This window comes from Coregonus lavaretus (genome assembly GCF_964263955.1).
Source record: "Coregonus lavaretus genome assembly, chromosome: 29".
Lineage (NCBI taxonomy): Eukaryota > Metazoa > Chordata > Actinopteri > Salmoniformes > Salmonidae > Coregonus > Coregonus lavaretus.
The window spans coordinates 38,378,687-38,400,171 of NC_140016.1; the positions used below are offsets into that span (position 1 = coordinate 38,378,687).

At 43.1% G+C, this 21,485-nt stretch overlaps 1 protein-coding gene across 1 annotated transcript in view; it reads right to left on the reverse strand.

Moving 5' to 3' along the window:
* LOC311104638 (phospholipid-transporting ATPase IA-like) overlaps nucleotides 1-21,485 on the reverse strand; it is a gene marked incomplete at both ends in the record, with an annotated part of 192,271 nt that overhangs the window by 107,848 nt on the left and 62,938 nt on the right. Inside the window, one exon of the mRNA XM_084146488.1 lies at nucleotides 3,747-3,852. Within this exon, the coding sequence (XP_084002614.1) occupies nucleotides 3,747-3,852 (106 nt within the window). The remainder of the gene's footprint in view (nucleotides 1-3,746; nucleotides 3,853-21,485) is intronic.

Genomic DNA, 21,485 nt, shown 5'->3' on the forward strand with positions numbered 1-21,485 from the left:
GGGGGATGAGAAGTGCATCAGAACAGCACCACAAGTATCACATTAGTTTTATTGTATGATGCCACCACTAAAAAGTGCTGACCAAGACAGTTGGGGTCAAACTAAGCAGTAGTAAGCACTTTGAAGAATGCACCAGTGTGCAGATTTAATTTTGTTCTAGACCTCTAAAATGATCAGGCAGTTGTTTTTACGAATGAGTGCTACAACCACCATTTGTATATAACGCTAATTCATCAATACATATTTTAGCCCGGGGATAATAAATACACCTGTAGTACAGGTTATACTGTAGCTCGCATCTGAATGCTTAAGGGCGAGAAAAACCTTTCTGCGTGTTGTTTACAGTTAACTTAGCTAGCTCTCTATTTACGATTACTCTCCATCCCCTTACAGCTCCTTAGCTGGGTTGGGTTCATTAGCCACCAAACGGAAGAAAACTAACTGAAACAGGAAGGTCTACCTGGACTTGTCCAATAGGAAATGTTAATTCTCGTTAGAAAACAATGAAATGCATTATGTATGCATTATGTTGCGCACCCTAATGCACAAAACCCTGTTCTATGCGGTGAGGCTAATGCTCGTCTCATAGTCTTTAAAAATAAAGATAATAAAGGTCGTATTCACCAGAAACCAAACAGAAGCAAACGGGCCAAAACGGGGAGGAACCTACCTGCATTTATCCAATAAGAAATACTTGTTTTCATTTTCCGTTTTGCTACGGTATGCACTAATGAATACAACCCTGACGTATTGTTCTGCAATGAAGTAAAATATTTGTATATACTGTCAAACTCTACAGAGTAATTACAGATGGTAAAAAGAAAGAAGCTCATAATAGTGACATTATCTCTGTTCATAACAGGTTTCCTCTTTTTGTCTCGATCACAAAGGAACGAAGCCAGAGCGGGGAATATACTCTTAATCAGGAACAAAGGAACGAGGCCAGAGCGGAGAGGTTCTGCAGAGTCACTGCGGTAAGCGTCACTTTAAATAGATGAAATGAACAGGCTCTACTGAGATGGGGTGGGGGGGGGGCTGGCAGATCAAAGGAGGAGGAGGGGGAGGAGGAGGACCTTGTATTTCCCTAGGTCATGTTCATTAGTGTGCAACGTTTCAAAACGTTTTGCAACCGAACAAGTCCTGGTCAAATGTTTTGAGAATGACACAAGTATTGGTCTTCACAAAGTTTGCTGCTTCAGTGTTTTTAGATATTTTTGTCAGATTTTACTATGGTATACTGAAGTATAATTACAAGCATTCCATGAGTGTCAAAGGCGTTTATTGACAATTACATTAAGTTTATGCAAAGAGTCAATATTTGCATTGTTGACCCTTCTTTTTCAAGACCTCTGCAATCCGCCCTGGCATGCTGTCAATTAACTTCTGGGCCACATCCTGACTGATGGCAGCCCATTCTTATATAACCAATGCTTGGAGTTTGTCATAATTTGTGGGGTTTTGTTTGTCCACCCGCCTCTTGAGGATTGACCACAAGTTCTCAATGGGATTAAGGTCTGGGGAGTTTCCTGACCATGGACCCAACATATCGATGTTTTGTTCCCCGAGCCACTTAGTTATCACTTTTGCCTTATGGCAAGGTGCTCCATCATGCTGGAAAAGGCATTGTTTGTCACCAAACTGTTCTTGGATGGTTGGGAGAAGTTGCTCTCGGAGGATGTGTTGGTACCATTCTTTATTCATGGCTGTGTTCTTAGGCAAAATTGTGAGTGAGCCCACTCCCTTGGCTGAGAAGCAACCCCACACATGAATGGTCTCAGGATGCTTTACTGTTGGCATGACACAGAACTGATGGTAGCGCTCACCTTGTCTTCTCCGGACAAGTTTTTTTCCGGATGCCCCAAACAAACGGAAAGGGGATTCATCAGAGAAAATGACTTTACCCCAGTCCTCAGCAGTCCAATCCCTGTACCTTTTGCAGAATATCAGTCTGTCCCTGATGCTTTTCCTGGAGAGAAGTGGCTTCCTCGCTGCCCTTCTTGACACCAGGCCATCCTCCAAAAGTCTTCGCCTCACTGTGCGTGCAGATGCACTCACACCTGCCTGCTGCCATTCCTGAGCAAGCTCTGCACTGGTGGTGCCCCGATCCTGCAGCTGAATCAACTTTAGGAGACGGTCCTGGCGCTTGCTGGACTTTCTTGGGCGCCCTGAAGCCTTCTTCACAACAATTGAACCTCTCTCCTTGAAGTTCTTGAGGATCCGATAAATGTTTGATTTAGGTGCAATCTTACTAGCAGCAATATGCTTGCCTGTGAAGCCCTTTTTGTGCAAAGCAATGATGACGGCACGTGTTTCCTTGCAGGTAAACATGGTTAACAGAAGAAGAACAATGATTTCAAGCACCACCCTCCTTTTAAAGCTTCCAGTCTGTTATTCTAACTCAATCAGCATGACAGAGTGATCTCCAGTCTTGTCCTCGTCAACACTCTCACCTGTGTTAATGAGAGAATCACTGACATGATGTCAGCTGATCCTTTTGTGGCAGGGCTGAAATGCAGTGGAAATGTTTTTTTGGGATTAAGTTCATTTTCATGCCAATTAATTGCTATTCATCTGATCACTCTTCATAACATTCTGGAGTATATGCAAATTGCCATCATAAAAACTGAGGCAGCAGACTTTGTGAAAATTAATATTTGTGTCATTCTCAAAACCTTTGACCACGACTGTACAGTGCGACAATTTTACTCGCATATGCTGCAAAATATTTAGCTGTGCTACCCAATTTTTGCAATGATTACTTAAAACTAATCAAATGTATATAATTTATAAAGCCCTTTACATCAGCAGATGTCACAAAGTGCTTATATAGAAACCCAGCCTAAAACCCCAAACAGCAAGAAATGCAGATGTAGAAGCACGGTGGCAAGGAAAAACTCCCTAGAAAGCAGGAACCTAGGAAGAAACCTACTTAACTACACTGAGTGCAGATTCATGACTGTCATACTTGCACCATTACTACAAAGAAAACGACACTGTACTCCTACATTTCTTTGTGTGCTCCTACATTTTTCAACTTAGGCGCACACGTGCTCCTTGTAAAAATGGTCAGCCTAGAGCCCTGCGGTACATATTGGACGAGTCCAGGTGCTCCCTCCATGTTTTAGTCAATTTTCTTCCGCTTGGTGCCTAATGAACACGACCCTCTACAACTTCGAAACATCTAGCCTTGGTGCCTGTTGAACCTGACCCTGCTCTTTACCACTTCGAAACATCTAGCCTTGGTGCCTGTTGAACCTGACCCTGCTCTTTACCACTTCGAAACATCTAGCCTTGGTGGATCAAAGCATATTAAGTCAGATTGACCTTGTATAAGATAAAGGATATTGGGCTTAATGTGCATCCTTTCTGTATTGTTCTGATGTTTGTTCTACTACTGCACAAAGAAATTGCTGTCTTTTGTACAGTGGTCACGTCCCAGTGTCTCTCTCTACCATCTTTGATAAGGTATTGATGTCATTACTTGATATAAATGTGTTTGTGATATTGATGTCTGTATGTGATAATGTTGTCATTATATGTCTGTAGGTTTGAGGGGCTTGGCTAACAACAAGAATAAAGAACACAGGAAATTGAGGCAGGACCATGACAGTAGTCGCCTAGAGACAGCCATTTATTCAACGTCAACAGAGATCCTTTGTTTCTGCATTCTTATATTTGAGCTGTCATTAGGCTGTCATAAGGCTGTCATAGTGCAGTGCTGTGAGGTCAGGACTGCTGGGCCGTACCTGGCGAGGCAGCCTGGTAGACGATCTTATCGTCGGTGTGCTCGGGGACGGCCGTGTGACAGATGGCCAACATGGTTATGAAGTCCAGGATGACAGGAGCCGTGGGCTGCAGAAAGGGAGAGGGGGAAATTAAGAAAGAGAGAAAGGGGGGGGTAGGGAGGGAAAGCGAGAGAAAGAGAGAGCGAGGGGAGCAGGTAGAATGAGAAAGGGGAGGGAGTGAAAGAAAGAGATAGACAGTGAGGGAAAGTGAGGACGCATCACCAATTACCACTAGTAAGTGATGACTCTGCAGTAGTCTCACCTAACAACCACAATGTTACACACACTATCACTTCCAAGACACCTGCAAATAAAAGCCTATATTGAACGACTGATGATCAAACTGAATATGGTGTTGGAAATCTTTTTTGACTATATCTATTTTCTTTATGGTAATAACTCCACCCCCGAAGGACTTGTCTGTCCCCCTAGTGATGATAACACATACGTTCACTCCACAAGATTGCTTCGGTCATAACCTCTGTTCCTTCAAGAACACATGTAGTGTACGTACGCTGAGTGCATGTGATGCTGCTCAGGGCTGGGTTAGGAGTAAGGGTTGCACCCCAAATGGCAATTTATTCCCTACATAGTGCACTACTTATGATGCTGCTCAGTGCTAGAGTAGGGTTGCATCCCAAATGGCACCCTATTCCCTACATAGTGCACTGATTTTGACCAGTGGTCAAAAACAGTGCACTATAATATAGGGAATAGGGTGCCATTTGGGACGCACACAGGGTTAAGGCAGAGAGAGAAGAAGAGCTGGAGGGCTGGTTGCTGCTACTGGTGCTGGGGATGCCACCCCCCCCCCCCCCAAAAGCAACAGCATGGAGCTACAGTACAATATGGTTAGTCAACAGCATGGAGCTACAGTATGATATGGTTAGTCAACAGCATGGAGCTACAGTATGATATGGTTAGTCAACAGCATGAAGCTACAGTACAATATGGTTAGTCAACAACATGGAGCTACAGTACGATATGGTTAGTCAACAGCATGGAGCTACAGTACGATATGGTTAGTCAACAACATGGAGCTACAGTACGATATGGTTAGTCAACAACATGGAGCTACAGTACGATATGGTTAGTCAACAGCATGGAGCTACAGTACGATATGGTTAGTCAACAACATGGAGCTACAGTACGATATGGTTAGTCAACAACATGGAGCTACAGTACGATATGGTTAGTCAACAACATGGAGCTACAGTACGATATGGTTAGTCAACAACATGGAGCTACAGTATGATATGGTTAGTCAACAACATGGAGCTACAGTATGATATGGTTAGTCAACAACATGGAGCTACAGTATGATATGGTTAGTCAACAACATGGATCTACAGTATGATATGGATAGTCAACAGCATGGAGCTACAGTATGGTATGGTTAGTCAACAGCATGAAGCTACAGTATGATATGGTTAGTCAACAACATGGAGCTACAGTATGATATGGTTAGTCAACAACATGGAGCTACAGTACGATATGGTTAGTCAACAACATGGAGCTACAGTACGATATGGTTAGTCAACAACATGGAGCTACAGTATGATATGGTTAGTCAACAACATGGAGCTACAGTATGATAGGGTTAGTCAACAACATGGAGCTACAGTACGATATGGTTAGTCAACAACATGGAGCTACAGTATGATATGGTTAGTCAACAACATGGATCTACAGTACGATATGGTTAGTCAACAACATGGAGCTACAGTATGATATGGTTAGTCAACAACATGGAGCTACAGTATGATAGGGTTAGTCAACAACATGGAGCTACAGTATGGTATGGTTAGTCAACAACATGGAGCTACAGTATGATATGGTTAGTCAACAACATGGAGCTACAGTATGATAGGGTTAGTCAACAACATGGAGCTACAGTACGATATGGTTAGTCAACAACATGGAGCTACAGTATGATATGGTTAGTCAACAACATGGATCTACAGTACGATATGGTTAGTCAACAACATGGAGCTACAGTATGATATGGTTAGTCAACAACATGGAGCTACAGTATGATAGGGTTAGTCAACAACATGGAGCTACAGTATGGTATGGTTAGTCAACAACATGGAGCTACAGTATGGTATGGTTAGTCAACAGCATGGAGCTACAGTATGATATGGTTAGTCAACAACATGGAGCTACAGTATGATATGGTTAGTCAACAACATGGAGTTACAGTATGATATGGTTAGTCAACAACATGGAGCTACAGTATGGTATGGTTAGTCAACAGCATGAAGCTACAGTACAATATGGTTAGTCAACAACATGGAGCTACAGTACGATATGGTTAGTCAACAGCATGGAGCTACAGTATGATATGGTTAGTCAACAACATGGAGCTACAGTATGGTATGGTTAGTCAACAGCATGAAGCTACAGTACAATATGGTTAGTCAACAACATGGAGCTACAGTATGGTATGGTTAGTCAACAACATGGAGCTACAGTACGATATGGTTAGTCAACAGCATGGAGTTACAGTATGGTATGGTTAGTCAACAGCATGGAGCTACAGTATGGTATGGTTAGTCAACAACATGGAGCTACAGTACGATATGGTTAGTCAACAGCATGGAGCTACAGTATGGTATGGTTAGTCAACAACATGGAGCTACAGTACGATATGGTTAGTCAACAGCATGGAGCTACAGTATGGTATGGTTAGTCAACAACATGGAGCTACAGTACGATATGGTTAGTCAACAACATGGAGCTACAGTATGGTATGGTTAGTCAACAGCATGGAGCTACAGTACGATATGGTTAGTCAACAACATGGAGCTACAGTATGGTATGGTTAGTCAACAACATGGAGCTACAGTATGATATGGTTAGTCAACAGCATGGAGCTACAGTATGATATGGTTAGTCAACAACATGGAGCTACAGTACGATATGGTTAGTCAACAACATGGAGCTACAGTACGATATGGTTAGTCAACAGCATGGAGTTACAGTATGGTATGGTTAGTCAACAGCATGGAGCTACAGTACGATATGGTTAGTCAACAACATGGAGCTACAGTATGGTATGGTTAGTCAACAGCATGGAGCTACAGTACGATATGGTTAGTCAACAGCATGGAGCTACAGTATGATATGGTTAGTCAACAACATGGAGCTACAGTACGATATGGTTAGTCAACAACATGGAGCTACAGTATGGTATGGTTAGTCAACTGGCTTCCAATAGAGCATCCACTACATATTCATAATATATGGAAAACTAGAAAGGGTAATCTTTTCTGAAGAAAAAATTATGTGCTTGCTTCAGCTCTCTGAATACTGTACATACAAATCATATATGGAAAATGAGAGCCTCCAGTTCTTTAATTATTGTTCTGACACAAGATGTATATTGACTACCACTTATTTGTACCAAATGGAGTTCCCGATCATATGCAAAACTCAACCAAGGACAAGCAACTATAAAAGAAAACGTACGCATATGATTACTGCAGCTTTTGTCATTACTGTCCTCGGGTCTGCGACGCAAGCTCTTTGAAGAGATATGGCCAGGCGGAGAACAGAGGCGCAATAAAAGAGAAAAGCCTGACAAAAATCAAAGGCATTCTTCCAAATGAGAGTACTATTACAGACCAGGTGGCTGTTTGGCCGCGCTCCCTGTCACAGCAGAATGCTAATCGAGTTTGGGTGACAGGTAGGGCTTGCATGTGTGCGTGCGTGCGTGATGGTCACCTAAGAGGAGAGAGTTAGGGCGAGGGCACTGCAGACAGCTCCAATTTGTTTTATTTTATTTAACTTTTATTTAACCCGCGAGACACATTGAGTCCTTGGTCTCATTCACAGGCGTGCCCTGGGAACAACAGTCACATCAGCACACACACAACATACAGTTGAAGTCGGAAGTTTACACACACTTAGGATGGAGTCATTGTTTTTCAACCACTCCACACATTTCTTGTTAACAAACTATAGTTTTGGCAAGTCGGTTAGGACATCTACATTGTCCATGACACAAGTAATTTTTCCAACAATTGTTTACAGACAGATTATTTCACTTATAATTCACTGTATCACAATTCCAGTGGGTCAGAAGTTTACATACACTAAGTTGACTGTGCCCTTAAACAGCTTGGAAAATTCCAGAAAATGATGTCTTGGCTTTAAAAGCTTCTGATAGGCTAATGGACATAATTTGAGTCAATTGGAGGTGTACCTGTGGATGTATTTCAAGGCCTACCTTCAAACTCAGTGCCTCTTTGCTTGACATCATGGGAAAATCAAAAGAAATCAGCCAAGACCTCAGAATTTTTTTTTTGACCTCCACAAGTCTGGTTCATCCTTGGGAGCAATTACAAATGCCTGAAGGTACAACGTTCATCTGTACAAATAATAGTACGCAAGTATAAACACCATGGACCATGCAACCGTCATACTGCTCAGGAAGGAGACGCATTCTGTCTCGTAGAGATTAACATACTTTGGTGCGAAAAAGTGCAAATCAATCCCAGAACAACAGCAAAGGACCTTGTGAAGATGCTGGAAGAAACAGGTACAAAAGTATCTATATCCACAGTAAAACGAGTCCTGTATCGACATAACCTGAAAGGCCGCTCAGCAAGGAAGAAGCCACTGCTACAAAACCGCCATAAAAAAGCCAGACTACGGTTTGCAACTGCACATGGCGACAAAGATCGTACTTTTTGGAGAAATGTCCTCTGGTCTGATGAAACAAAAATTGAATTGTTTGGCCATAATGACCATCGTTATGTTTGGAGGAAAAAGGGGGTGACTTGCAAGCCGAAGAACACCATCCCAACCGTGAAGCACGGGGCTGGCAGCATCGTGCTGTGGGGGTGCTTTGCTGCAGGAGGGACTGGTGCACTTCACAAAATAGATGGCACCATGAGGAAGGAAATTGATGTGGATTTATTGAAGCAACATCTCAAGACATTGGTCAGGAAGTTAAAGCTTGGTCGCAAATGGGTCTTCCAAATGGACAATGCATACTTCCAAAGTTGTGGCAAAATGGCTTAAGGACAACAAAGTCAAGGTATTGGAGTGGCCATCACAAAGCCCTGACCTCAATCCTATAGACAATTTGTGGGCAGAACTGAAAAAGCGTGTGCGATCAAGGAGGCCTACAAACCTGACTCAGTTACACCAGCTCTATCAGGAGGAATGGGCCAAAATTCACCCAACATATTGTGGGAAGCTTGTGGAAGGCTACCCAAAACGTTTGACCCAAGTTAAACAATTTAAAGGCAATGCTACCAAATACAAATTGAGTGTATGTAAACTTCTGACCCACTGGGAATGTGATAAAATAAATAAAAGCTGAAATAAATCATTCTCGCTACTATTATTCTGACATTTCACATTCTTAAAATAAAGTGGTGATCCTAACTGACCTAAAACAGGGAATTTTTACTAGGATTAAATGTCATGAATTGTGAAAAACTGAGTTTAAATGTATTTGGCTAAGGAGTATGTAAACTTCCGACTTCAACTGTACACAATATCCATACAATATACACATTAGCCATTATAATCAAATAAAACAAACACATTAATCCCTATAAAAATCCTTAACCAATTTCCTAAATTGACCCAGGGACACCAAATCATCCAAATGAAGTGCCAACTGGAGACTACTAGATCTCTCGAACTCTGTGGATACCAAGGGAGTCATCATCGTTAATCAACCCTGTGACCTTGTATTATAACCTGAAATTCTCAATTTCAACAACGATGTTAAGTATGTTGGAAGCTTGTGGAGTAGGGCTTTATAAACAACAAGAGAGTAATGATGTGATCTGTGTCTTTAAAGGGGTCCAGACAACTTTTTGGTAAAGGAGGCAGTGATGAGTGTTAAAACTGTCAGATGTAATAAAACAAAGGGCGCTATGATAAACCAAATCAAGGGATTTTAGAGTTTCTTCAACAAAATACCATGATTAACAGTATCAAAGGCCTTAGACAGGTCTATAAACAAAGCAGCACAACTCATTTTAGCATCCAAAGCATTGACAAGGTCATTCACAACTAATGTGGTGGCTGTAATACTGCTATGCCCTGGTCTAAACCCTGATTGGTTTACATTTGAAATACATTTCTCAGTCAAAAAAGAATGAACCTGCACATTTACAAACGACTCAAGAATCTTAGTTAGACAAGGAAGCCAAGAAATCGGTTGGTAATTGTCAAGATCACTGCTATCACCACTCTTATGAAGTGGCAACACATATGTAGATTTCCAAACTTTGGGAATAATTCCTGAAGACAATGTCACATTTAAAATGTGAGTTACTGAGGCAACAATGAGGGTCGCTGCACGTTTTAGCAGACCAGGTTCCAAATGATCTGCCCCTTTAGATTTCTTAATGTCTAATGCTAGCTAGGCACCAAGGACTTCCTTAACAGAGAATTGCCTGAAAGAAAACCCCAGACCAACATTTTCAGTATCAATCAACAAATTACCTCCATTAATATCCAGAGTTGGCTTCGAAACTGAGTCAAAAATATAACCCGCAGGAGTAGAATGGTGATTAAATGCATTAATTATGTCAATTTTATCAGTAATGGTGCCAGAGACTAGATTCATTTGATGGGGAAGAGAAGAAGAGGTACAACCCTTCAGAGATTTAACTATTTTCCAGAACTTGGCCGGATTCCCTGCACAATCAGATTTTGCTTTTCTAACTAGTTTTACACAGATTTCTCAATCTCTTAAAGGATTGCCAATCTGGCTTGAGTCTGTAAATCCTGCTTTGGCCCAGACAGCATCTCTATTGTGTATAACTTTGGCTAACTCCGGTGTAATCTGTGTCATGGCGCCAGTGACGGACAACCACTGCTTCGGATGTGACCGGTGTTGGAAGTTTAGGGGGACTTGCAGCAAGTCATGTAAAACGATTCTGCCTCCCTATCTCCCTGCCTTCTATCTCGGAGCAGTAAGCAAACCAACCAACAAACAAACAAAACAGACACAGAGCCTGCATCCCAAATGGCACCCTATTCCCTTTATAGAGCATTACTTTTGACCAGGGTGACTCAAGAGAATGTGAAAAGCACCAGAGGGCCATGTTTATTTTTGTAGGCACCCCTCCACCCCCAGCCCACCAATGCCGCCGCTCGCTGTTGTTTCAACAGGGTTTCCCGCAAACAGCCAGGAGCAGTGTAAAACTGTTGTTAATGGCTGGGATGTCATATTTAAGGAAGTGTGACCTCCGAGCACAGTAAGACAAACACAGACGTGCAAAGGGGAAAGTGTTTGAATTTAGTGCATGGAAGATGTGTTATGGTAAGGCTAGGCGGTTGGTTGGTTGGTTTTGCAGCTTTAGCACAGGTTTGCTGGTTTACGATCCCAGATAAAATCTCCTAGTATTGTGCCCTTGAGCAAGGCACTTAACCCCAAGAGGTGCTGTACTGTAACTGACCCTGTGTTCCTCTAGAATATGTGAGTATTTGTGTTGTATGGTGGTGTTGACAGCAGAGCAGAAGATGTTGTAGTAGAAGTACAACTAAGCCACCATATTCTGGTTCAGTTTGCCTCAAGAACAAGGTAGAGGATGCTGGTAAGATGCATGAGCAGCACAGCAGATTCTACAAACAGGTTGAACGCCTGTGCTTTATGGAAGAGAGCTTTCATTCTCTACCTCAGTGGCATTATATCACAACTACAATCTCTCCACACTTGAAAAGGTGTCTCTTCAAATAACGCAGGGGGGTTTAAAACAGGTGGAGGTTTTCCATCCAAGCTAATCAAATCACAAAAAAAAAAAAATGTCTCCAATATAAAACAAAAGAAACACCAATAGCATCCATAACAATATTGTTAATTCATTCATTAATTAGGCCTAAACACCAGTGACCACATCATTATCATCAACAAATCCTTACAGAGGATTGTGGTATCCAAACAACAAACAAACGCTTGTTCACTTTGTATGTAATTAGGGCTCAGAGTTTGCAACACACCACAGATATCTATATGTAATTAAAACGGATCCTACCCACAAACTAATTAACAGCGCCGAGGAGTTTGCGCTGTCATAACACAGCAAACATCACAATGGGATTACTTCCTCTCCCGGGTGACGCCGCGCTAGCTGATTACATAATTAAACTTCACATCCTGCCCCCCACGCCGTCTAGTGACCTGATGACTCAACCAGCCAATCAATCACATATTTGTATCCATCTCACTTCTCACAGACAGAGCGCTACGCAGCTACGCTACAGGAGGTGGCAGCTGCCTTTGAGTGTCACCAGTGGTTGCAGGATTTTTGAAAGCAGGATTTTAAGGCACATTTCTTTTTAACTGTTTTTCTGAGTTGAATAGCATGACAGACTTGAATAAAGCGTGGAAGATAATACTGTATGACCACATGCCCCTATGTATTCCACAAATAATATATGCAATATAGCAGACGCTTTTATCCAAAGCGACTTACAGTAGTGCATGCAACATTTTTTGTATGGGTGGGCCCAGCAGGAATCGAACCCTCAACCCAAGCACCATGCTCTGCCTGAGCCATACAGAACCACTAAGCCACCAAGCAGTCAATCACCCAACCCCCCCATGTGGACAATTCAAAGGGACACCCAGAGTAAGATGGGACTAGATATTGCCTATTTTACCAACATCAAACCAAGCAATTAGAAAAAGTTGTATGACTACACAGTCACACCACCACTGATGAGTTACACGAGAAGCCTTGCTGCATAAGTAAATGATGATTGCTGTATTCAAATAGGCGTGTAATTGTATTAAACACAATATGCAAATAAATATCCCTTCATCCTGTCAGAATGAGTTAGACTGTGTACATGCCAATAATTACGCTGGTTTCCAAGGACAACATTAGTCACTTTTTCATCATGATTAAATGAACACTAATACCATAGACACCACAGTGGAGCTGATTTATGCATCAATTTGATGCCATAAATACAACCTATTAAGTAACACTTTACTTTTATGTTACCTATAAGGACTTCACAACACATTCATAACATATACTGTACATACAGTGGGGAAAAAAAGTATTTAGTCAGCCACCAATTGTGCAAGTTCTCCCACTTAAAAAGATGAGAGAGGCCTGTAATTTTCATCATAGGTACACGTCAAATATGACAGACAAAATCAGGAAAAAAATCCAGAAAATCACATTGTAGGATTTTTTATGACTTTATTTGCAAATTATGGTGGAAAATAAGTATTTGGTCAATAACGAACGTTTCTCAATACTTTGTTATATACCCTTTGTTGGCAATGACACAGGTCAAAGATTTTCTGTAAGTCTTCACAAGGTTTTCACACACTGTTGCTGGTATTTTGGCCCATTCCTCCATGCAGATCTCCTCTAGAGCAGTGATGTTTTGGGGCTGTCGCTGGGCAACACGGACTTTCAACTCCCTCCAAAGATTTTCTATGGGGTTGAGATCTGGAGACTGGCTAGGCCACTCCAGGACCATGAAATGCTTCTTACGAAGCCACTCCTTCGTTGCCCGGGCGGTGTGTTTGGGATCATTGTCATGCTGAAAGACCCAGCCACGTTTCATCTTCAATGCCCTTGCTGATGGAAGGAGGTTTTCACTCAAAATCTCACGATACATGGCCCCATTCATTATTTCCTTTACAAGGATCAGTCGTCCTGGTCCTTTTGCAGAAAAACAGCCCCAAAGCATGATGTTTCCACCCCCATGCTTCACAGTAGGTATGGTGTTCTTTGGATGCAACTCAGCATTCTTTGTCCTCCAAACACGACGAGTTGAGTTTTTACCAAAAAGTTCTATTTTGGTTTTATCTGACCATATGACATTCTCCCAATCCTCTTCTGGATCATCCAAATGCACTCTAGCAAACTTCAGACGGGCCTGGACATGTTTTTTTTAAATTTTATTTCACCTTTATTTAACCAGGTAAGCCAGTTGAGAACAGGTTCTCATTTACAACTGCGACCTGGCCAAGATAAAGCAAAGTAGTGCAATAAAAACAACACAGAGTTACATATGGGGTAAAAAAACATAGTCAGAAATACAACAGAAAATATATATACAGTGTGTGCAAATGTAGCAAGTTATGGAGGTAAGGCAATAAATAGGCTATAGTGCAGAATAATTACAATAGTATTAACACTGGAATGCTAGATGTGCAAGAGATGATGTGCAAATAGAGATACTGGGGTGCAAAAGAGCAAAATAAATAACAATATAGGGATGAGGTAGTTGGGTGGGCTAATTTCAGATGGGCTGTGTACAGGTGCAGTGATCGGTAAGGTGCTCTGACAACTGATGCTTAAAGTTATTGAGGGAGATAAGAGTCTCCAGCTTCAGAGATTTTTGCAATTCGTTCCAGTCATTGGCAGCAGAGAACTGGAAGGAATGGCGGCCAAAGGAGGTGTTGGCTTTGGGAATGACCAGTGAGATATACCTGCTGGAGCGCAGACTACGGGTGGGTGCTGCTATGGTGACCAATGAGCTAAGATAAGGCGGGGATTTGCCTAGCAGTGATTTATAGATGGCCTGGAGCCAGTGGGTTTGACGACGAACATGTAGTGAGGACCAGCCAACAAGAGCGTACAGGTCACAGTGGTGGGTAGTGTATGGGGCTTTGGAGACAAAACGGATGGCACTGTGATAGACTACATCCAATTTGCTGAGTAGAGTGTTGGAGGCTATTTTGTAAATGACATCGCCGAAGTCAAGGATCGGTAGGATAGTCAGTTTTACGAGGGCATGTTTGGCAGCATGAGTGAAGGAGGCTTTGTTGCGAAATAGGAAGCCGATTCTAGATTTAACTTTGGATTGGAGATTCTTTATGTGAGTCTGGAAGTTGAGTTTGTACTGGCTGAAGCAGGGGGACACGTCTGGCACTGCAGGATTTGAGTCCCTGGCGGCGTAGTGTGTTACTGATGGTAGGCTTTGTTACTTTGGTCCCAGCTCTCTGCAGGTCATTCACTAGGTCCCCCCGTATGGTTCTGGGATTTTTGCTCACCGTTCTTGTGATCATTTTGACCCCACGGGGTGAGATCTTGCGTGGAGCCCCAGATCGAGGGAGATTATCAGTGGTCTTGTATGTCTTCCATTTCCTAATAATTGCTCCCACAGTTGATTTCTTCAAACCAAGCTGCTTACCTATTGCAGATTCAGTCTTCCCAGCCTGGTGGAGGTCTACAATTTTGTTTCTGGTGTCCTTTGACAGCTCTTTGGTCTTGGCCATAGTGGAGTTTGGAGTGTGACTGTTTGAGGTTGTGGACAGGTGTCTTTTATACTGATAACAAGTTCAAACAGGTGCCATTAATACAGGTAACGAGTGGAGGACAGAGGAGCCTCTTAAAGAAGAAGTTACAGGTCTGTGAGAGCCAGAAATCTTGCTTGTTTGTAGGTGACCAAATACTTATTTTCCACCATAATTTGCAAATAAATTCATTAAAAATCCTACAATGTGATTTTCTGGATATTTTTTCCTCAATTTGTCAGTCATAGTTGACGTGTACCTATGATGAAAATTACAGGCCTCTCTCATCTTTTTAAGTGGGAGAACTTGCACAATTGGTGGCTAACTAAATACGTATTTTCCCCACTGTACCACATTCATAAGTAGTAACAGGGTTAGAGGCAATTCAGTCAATTCAGGAAGTTCATTTCAATTCAGTCTTCAGGAAGTTCATCTCAATTCAGTCAATTCAGGAAGTAAACAGAAATTTAAATTCCAATTTTCCTCAATGATTTTCAATGATGAAAATGTGGAATTGAAATTGGAATAACATAAGTTGACACACACATTTATGAAATGCGTATGTACTGGATATCAATGTGGTATATACACACATCTACCCAGTCAGTGAGGCCCATTAAAAGACTCAAAAGCTGTGCTGCTGTATGAAACAGGGTCAAGTTCATTAGGCACAAAGAGGAAGAAAACAGACTGCAACAGGGATGGATAAAAAAAAACGCTAACGCTTCCTTTTCTGTTGCGCCGACAGACATGGCAGCTCTGCTTCTAGCTCCTAAGCAACTTTGCAGTATTTTATTTTTTTGTGTGTTATTTCTTACATTTTTTGCCCAGATTGTTTTTTTTTGTGTCATTACATACAGCTGGAAATAACTTTTGGATATCAGAGTGGCGGTAACTCACCAGCATTACAACCAGGAATACGACTTTCCCGAATTGGATCCTTTGTTCGTACCCCCCAGGGCAATTTAACTTATCCCTGGGGCTGCTCCAAGTCGCCGCCGGCGGAGAAGAGGTATTCGGAGTGGACTTCTCGTCCAACTCAGGAGGCGGGCACACCATCTCCCACTTCCAAGTATATTACTCGTTAATGTTCAGTCTCTGGACAATAAAGTAGACAAGCTCAGGGCGAGGATCTCCTTCCAGAGAGACATCAGGGACTGTAACATACTCTGTTTCACGGAATCATGGCTCTCCCGGGATATACTGTCCCGGTCAATACAGCCAGCTGGGTTCTCAGTTCATCACGCAGACAGGAACAAAGAACTCTCCAGGAAGAAGAAAGGCGGGGGTGTATGCTTCATGATTAACTACTCATGGTGTGATTGTAATAACATACAAAAACTCAAGTCCTTTGTTCACCCGGCAATCAAATGCTGACCGTATTACCTCCAAAGAGAATTCTCTTCAGATATAGTCACAGCCGTGGATATTCCCCCTCAAGCCGATACCACGACGGCCCTCAAGGAACTACACTGGACTATGCAAACTGGAAACCACATATCCTGAGGCCGCATTTATTGTAGCTGGGGATTTTAACAAAGCAAATTTGAGGAAAATGCTACCAAAGTTCTATCAACACATTGACCATAGTACTCGCTTAGGGAAAATACTAGATCACTGCCCTTCGCCTTTTCGAGATGCCTACAAGGCCCTCCCCCACCCCTCCCTTCAGCAAATCAGATCACGACTCAGATCACGATTTTGCTCCTCCCTTCCTATAGGCAGAAACTCAAACAGGAAGTACCCGTGCTAAGGTCTATTCAACGCTGGTCTGACAAATCGGAATCCATGCTTCAAGATTGTTTTGATCATGCGGACTGGGATATGTTCCGGGTGGCCTTTAAGAATAACATTGACGCTTACACGGACACGGTGACTGAGTTCATCAGGAAGTGTATAGGTGATGTTGTTCCCACGGTGACTGTTAAAACCTACCCAAACCAGAAACCGTGGATAGATGGCAGCATTCACGCAAAACTGAAAGCGCGAACCAACGCATTTAACCATGGCAAGGTGACTGGGAATATGGTCGAATACAAACACTGTAGTTATTCCCTCCGTAAGGCAATCAAACAGGCAAAATGTCAGAACAGAGACAAAGTGGAGTTTTAATTCAACGGCTCAGACACGAGGCGATGTGGCAGGGTCTACAGACAATCACGGATTACAAAGGGTAAACCAGCCACGTCGCGGACACTGACGTCATGCTCCCAGACAAGCTAAACACCTTCCTCGCCCGCTTTGAGGATAACTGTGCCACCGACATGGCCCGCTCCCAAGAACTGTGGGCTCTCGTTCTCCGTGGCCGACGTGAGTAAGACATTTAAGCGTGTTAACCCTCGCAAGGCTGCCGGCCCAGACGGCATTCCTAGCCGCATCCTCAGAGCTTGCGCAGACCAGCTGGCTGGAGTGTTTACGGACATATTCAATCTCTCCCTATCCCAGTCTGCTGTCCCCACTTGCTTCAAGATGTCCACCATTGTTCCTGTACCCAAGAAAGCAAAGGTAACTGAACTAAATTACAATCGCCCTGTAGCACTGACTTCTGTTATCATGAAGTGCTTTGAGAGGCTAGTTAAGGATCATATCACCTCTACCTTACCTGACACCCTAGACCCACTTCAATTTGCTTACCGCCCCAATAGATCCACAGATGATGCAATCGCCATCACACTACACACTGCCCTATCCCATCTGGACAAGAGGAATACCTATGTCAGAATGCTGTTAATTGAGTATAGCTCAGCCTTCAACACCAGAGTACCCTCCAAGCTCATCATTAAGCTCGGGGCCCTGGGTCTGAACCCCACCCTGTGCAACTGGGTCCTGGACTTCCTGACGGGCCGCCCCCAGGTGTTGAAGGTAGAAAACAACACCTCCACTTCGCTGATCCTCAACACAGCCCGACATCAAGAGAGCCCCTGTGTTGAGGATCAGCGAAGTGGAGGTGTTGTTTTCTTCCTTCACCACCTGGGGGCGGCCCACAAGGGTGTGTGCTCAGCCCCCTCCTGTACCCCCTGTTCACCCATGACTGCGTGACCACGCACGCCTCCAACTCAATCATCAAGTTTGCAGACGACACAACAGTAGTAGGCCTGATTACCAACAATGATGAGACAGCCTACAGGGAGGCGGTGAGGGCCCTGGCAGAGTGGGGCCAGGAAAGTAACCTCTCTCTCAACGTCAACAAAATGAAGGAGCTGATCGTGGACTTCAGGAAACAGCAGAGGGTGCACCCCCCTATCCACATCGACGGGACCGCAGTGGAGAAGGTGGAAAGCTTCAAGTTCCTCGGCGTACACATCACTGACAATCTGAAATGGTCCACCCACACAGACAGTGTGGTGAAGAAGGCACAACAGTGCCTCTTCAACCTCAGGAGGCTGAATAAATTTGGCTTGGCCCCTAAGACCCTCAGAAACTTTTACAGATGCACAATTGAGAGAATCCTGTCGGGCTGTATCACCGCCTGGTACAGCAACTGCACCGCCCGCAACCACAGGGCTCTCCAGAGGGTGGTATGGTCTGCCCAACGCATCAACGGGGGCACACTGCCTGCCCTCCAGGACACCTACAGCACCTGATGTCACAGGAAGGCCAAAAAGATAATCAAGGACATCAACCACCCGAGCCACGGCCTGTTCACCCCGCTATCATCCAGAAGGCGAGGTCAGTACAGGTGCATCAAAGCTGGGACCGAGAGACTGAAAAACAGCTTCTATCCCAAGGCCATGAGACTGTTAAATAGCCATCACTAGCCGGCTACCACCCGGCTACTCAAGCCTGCACCTTAGAGGCTGCTGCCCTATATACATAGACATGGAATCACTGGCCACTTTAATAATGGAACACTAGTCACTTTAATAATGTTTACATACTGCTTTACTCATCTCATATGTATACTGTATTGTATTCTACTGTATTTAGTCAATGCCACTCCGACATTGCTCGTCCTAATATTTATATATTTCTTAATTCTATTATTTTACTTCTAGATTTGTGTATTGTTGTGAATTGTTAGATACTACTGCTCTGTTGGAGCTAGGAACACAAGCATTTCGCTACACCCGCAATAACACCTGCTAAATATGTGTATGTGACCAATAACATTTGATTTGAACATGTTTTCCGTTGCGTGCCCTAATGAACACGACCCAGGCTTGACATCTCTCCTAACGTCCTCCTCCTCACCCCACCTCTGCATGCCAGACTCTGCCAGTGGGTGGCGGGGAACCCTGGAGTTACTTACGTTATTATTTTGGAGGTTTTCCAGCAAGTTGGGGTCATTAAATCCGGCCTCCTCAGATGACGACTGTGTGCTGTGGCTGTGAATGAGAATGAGAAAAAAGGACACCGGTAAAAAAAACACTATCACAAGGCTCCATTACTACAACAACACAAGAGCTTAAGTAGAGACTCTTTTTAAAATTCTCCAGAGAGTATGTTATAACAACCTTTTGGGAAGCCTGCAGCCAGCAACTGGCCTGAAATTACTCCACAATGCACCAGATGCAGGGGAAACGGACCTGGAGTCCCTGGTGACTCTCAACTTCTGGGTAACAGTCATTCATTTTCCTCCCCCTTACACATGCAAAACCCTCTCTACCTCCTCCCCCATCCATCCCCAAGAATCCTTTCTGTTTTCGCTCAATAGAAAACAATGCAACAGAGACAGTTACGTTATAACATCGGCAGAGAAGAAACAGTAACTGAACAAGATTCCTGATATCTATTAATAATATCTATTTTCAGCAGAAAAAAATTCTAAATAAAATACAAAATATGAAACATATAATAACACAAAAGTGTGTCACTTCCGAAAAAAAAACCACAACTTTGTGTTGGTATTGCCTGTTTCAGGTATTAAAATGTAGACTTCTTTTCCACTTTTACAAATCACTGTTGCTATATGACTTGCTGTTTGGATTTTCAACAGAGATACACTCAGACATCTAGTAAGTATAGAGTACTAAAGATTAAAAAGGTTACGCAAAGCTTTTTAGATAAAGTCAGCAGAAACCCATACAATAAAACTAAGAAAAATGGAACTGGTCCTGTGCATCAACAAAGTCGATTTTTCACAATAAGACTCAGGAACAAAGAGGATGAACGTTAATTACCCTTGCAAAAACACAACAACATATGGTCTGGTCATAATCACAAAATCTAATTGGAGAAAGGCTATGTTGGCTGTGAGTGTAATATAATTGGATGCAAAACTCTGAAAAGCATAGCAGTGACACATCTTGTCGGAATACCTTTTAGCGTCACTACCAAATCTTGGGCGAATCGACCTCCGGCAGAAATGTATTGATGATTCTGTGATAAAAAGGAGGCTATGGATCAGGTCGGCTTCGTGCATCTGTGGATCAGGGCTTACTAGGAATGCACCATGACTGCCATTAGCCACCATAATAAGTCTACCTATACCCAGGGGAGGGATCGTTAAGGCTCTTAAGAGCCACCCGATAATATTCCATGAAGGTCCACCACAAATAAATGTTGCTTTGGAGAAAGGGAGAGAAGGGAGAGCCAGGGCTGCGGCAGACATTGTGTTAGACCGAGAATAGATGTGGTGGAGTAGAGGGAATCTATCACGCTCAGAGGCCTGTATTAAAATGTGGCAGGGTGCGGGGAGAAAGCCATTTCTCCTGTTTCTCTCTCCGCTTGCCTGCGCAAACAGAGACACGCAGGAGGGGAAGAACGCTGCTTGCGTAATGGCTTCTGTTTATTGTGTTGTGTTAGTAGGTGGCCCTCTCATTTAGTGGATGTCTTTCTTGGAAAATGTCATACCTTCCTTCACCTGCCTGTCTCATGAGAAGACCTGGGCCCAGTTTCCCAAAAGCAGCTTAAGGCTATGTTCATTGTTGGGAAACCGGGTCCTGGTCATCTATAAACCAAGTTAAACAAAGTGATCTATAAATAGGCTACACAATACTAACACACGTAGCTGAGGAACTTAGACCTAGGTAAATATAACAGCCCATAGTATATAGCAACCCACAACAACAGTATATTCTAGTTTTAATAGAATTCACACAGATTGTTGTTTCAGTCCTACCCTTACCACCTACAGTATATAGAAATGGAGTCTTTGTAAGCCCTTTGCCAAGACTGATGAAGCAGTAACGTTGCCACTACAAGAGTCCATCGGCTTGATGAGATTTCTGAGGCTAAAGCTGATCGGCGAAGGATAGTCAGTTATTGATTACCTGCTCCAGCCCAGCAGCGATCCACACTGCCACTATGGGAATATATTTTCTGCCTCCCTACTAACTCAACAACAGCTCTGTTACAGCATATTCTGTTTCTGTCATCTAGAAGCAACAGATGGTCAATACCCATTCATTCATTTTGCTCCAAAAAGGCTCACCACCCCACCCCCACCTTTCCATGGTGTGCACTCCAGGCTTCACCATACACATATCAAGACCGACAATCTGTGTCTGGGCAATTTGTACTCC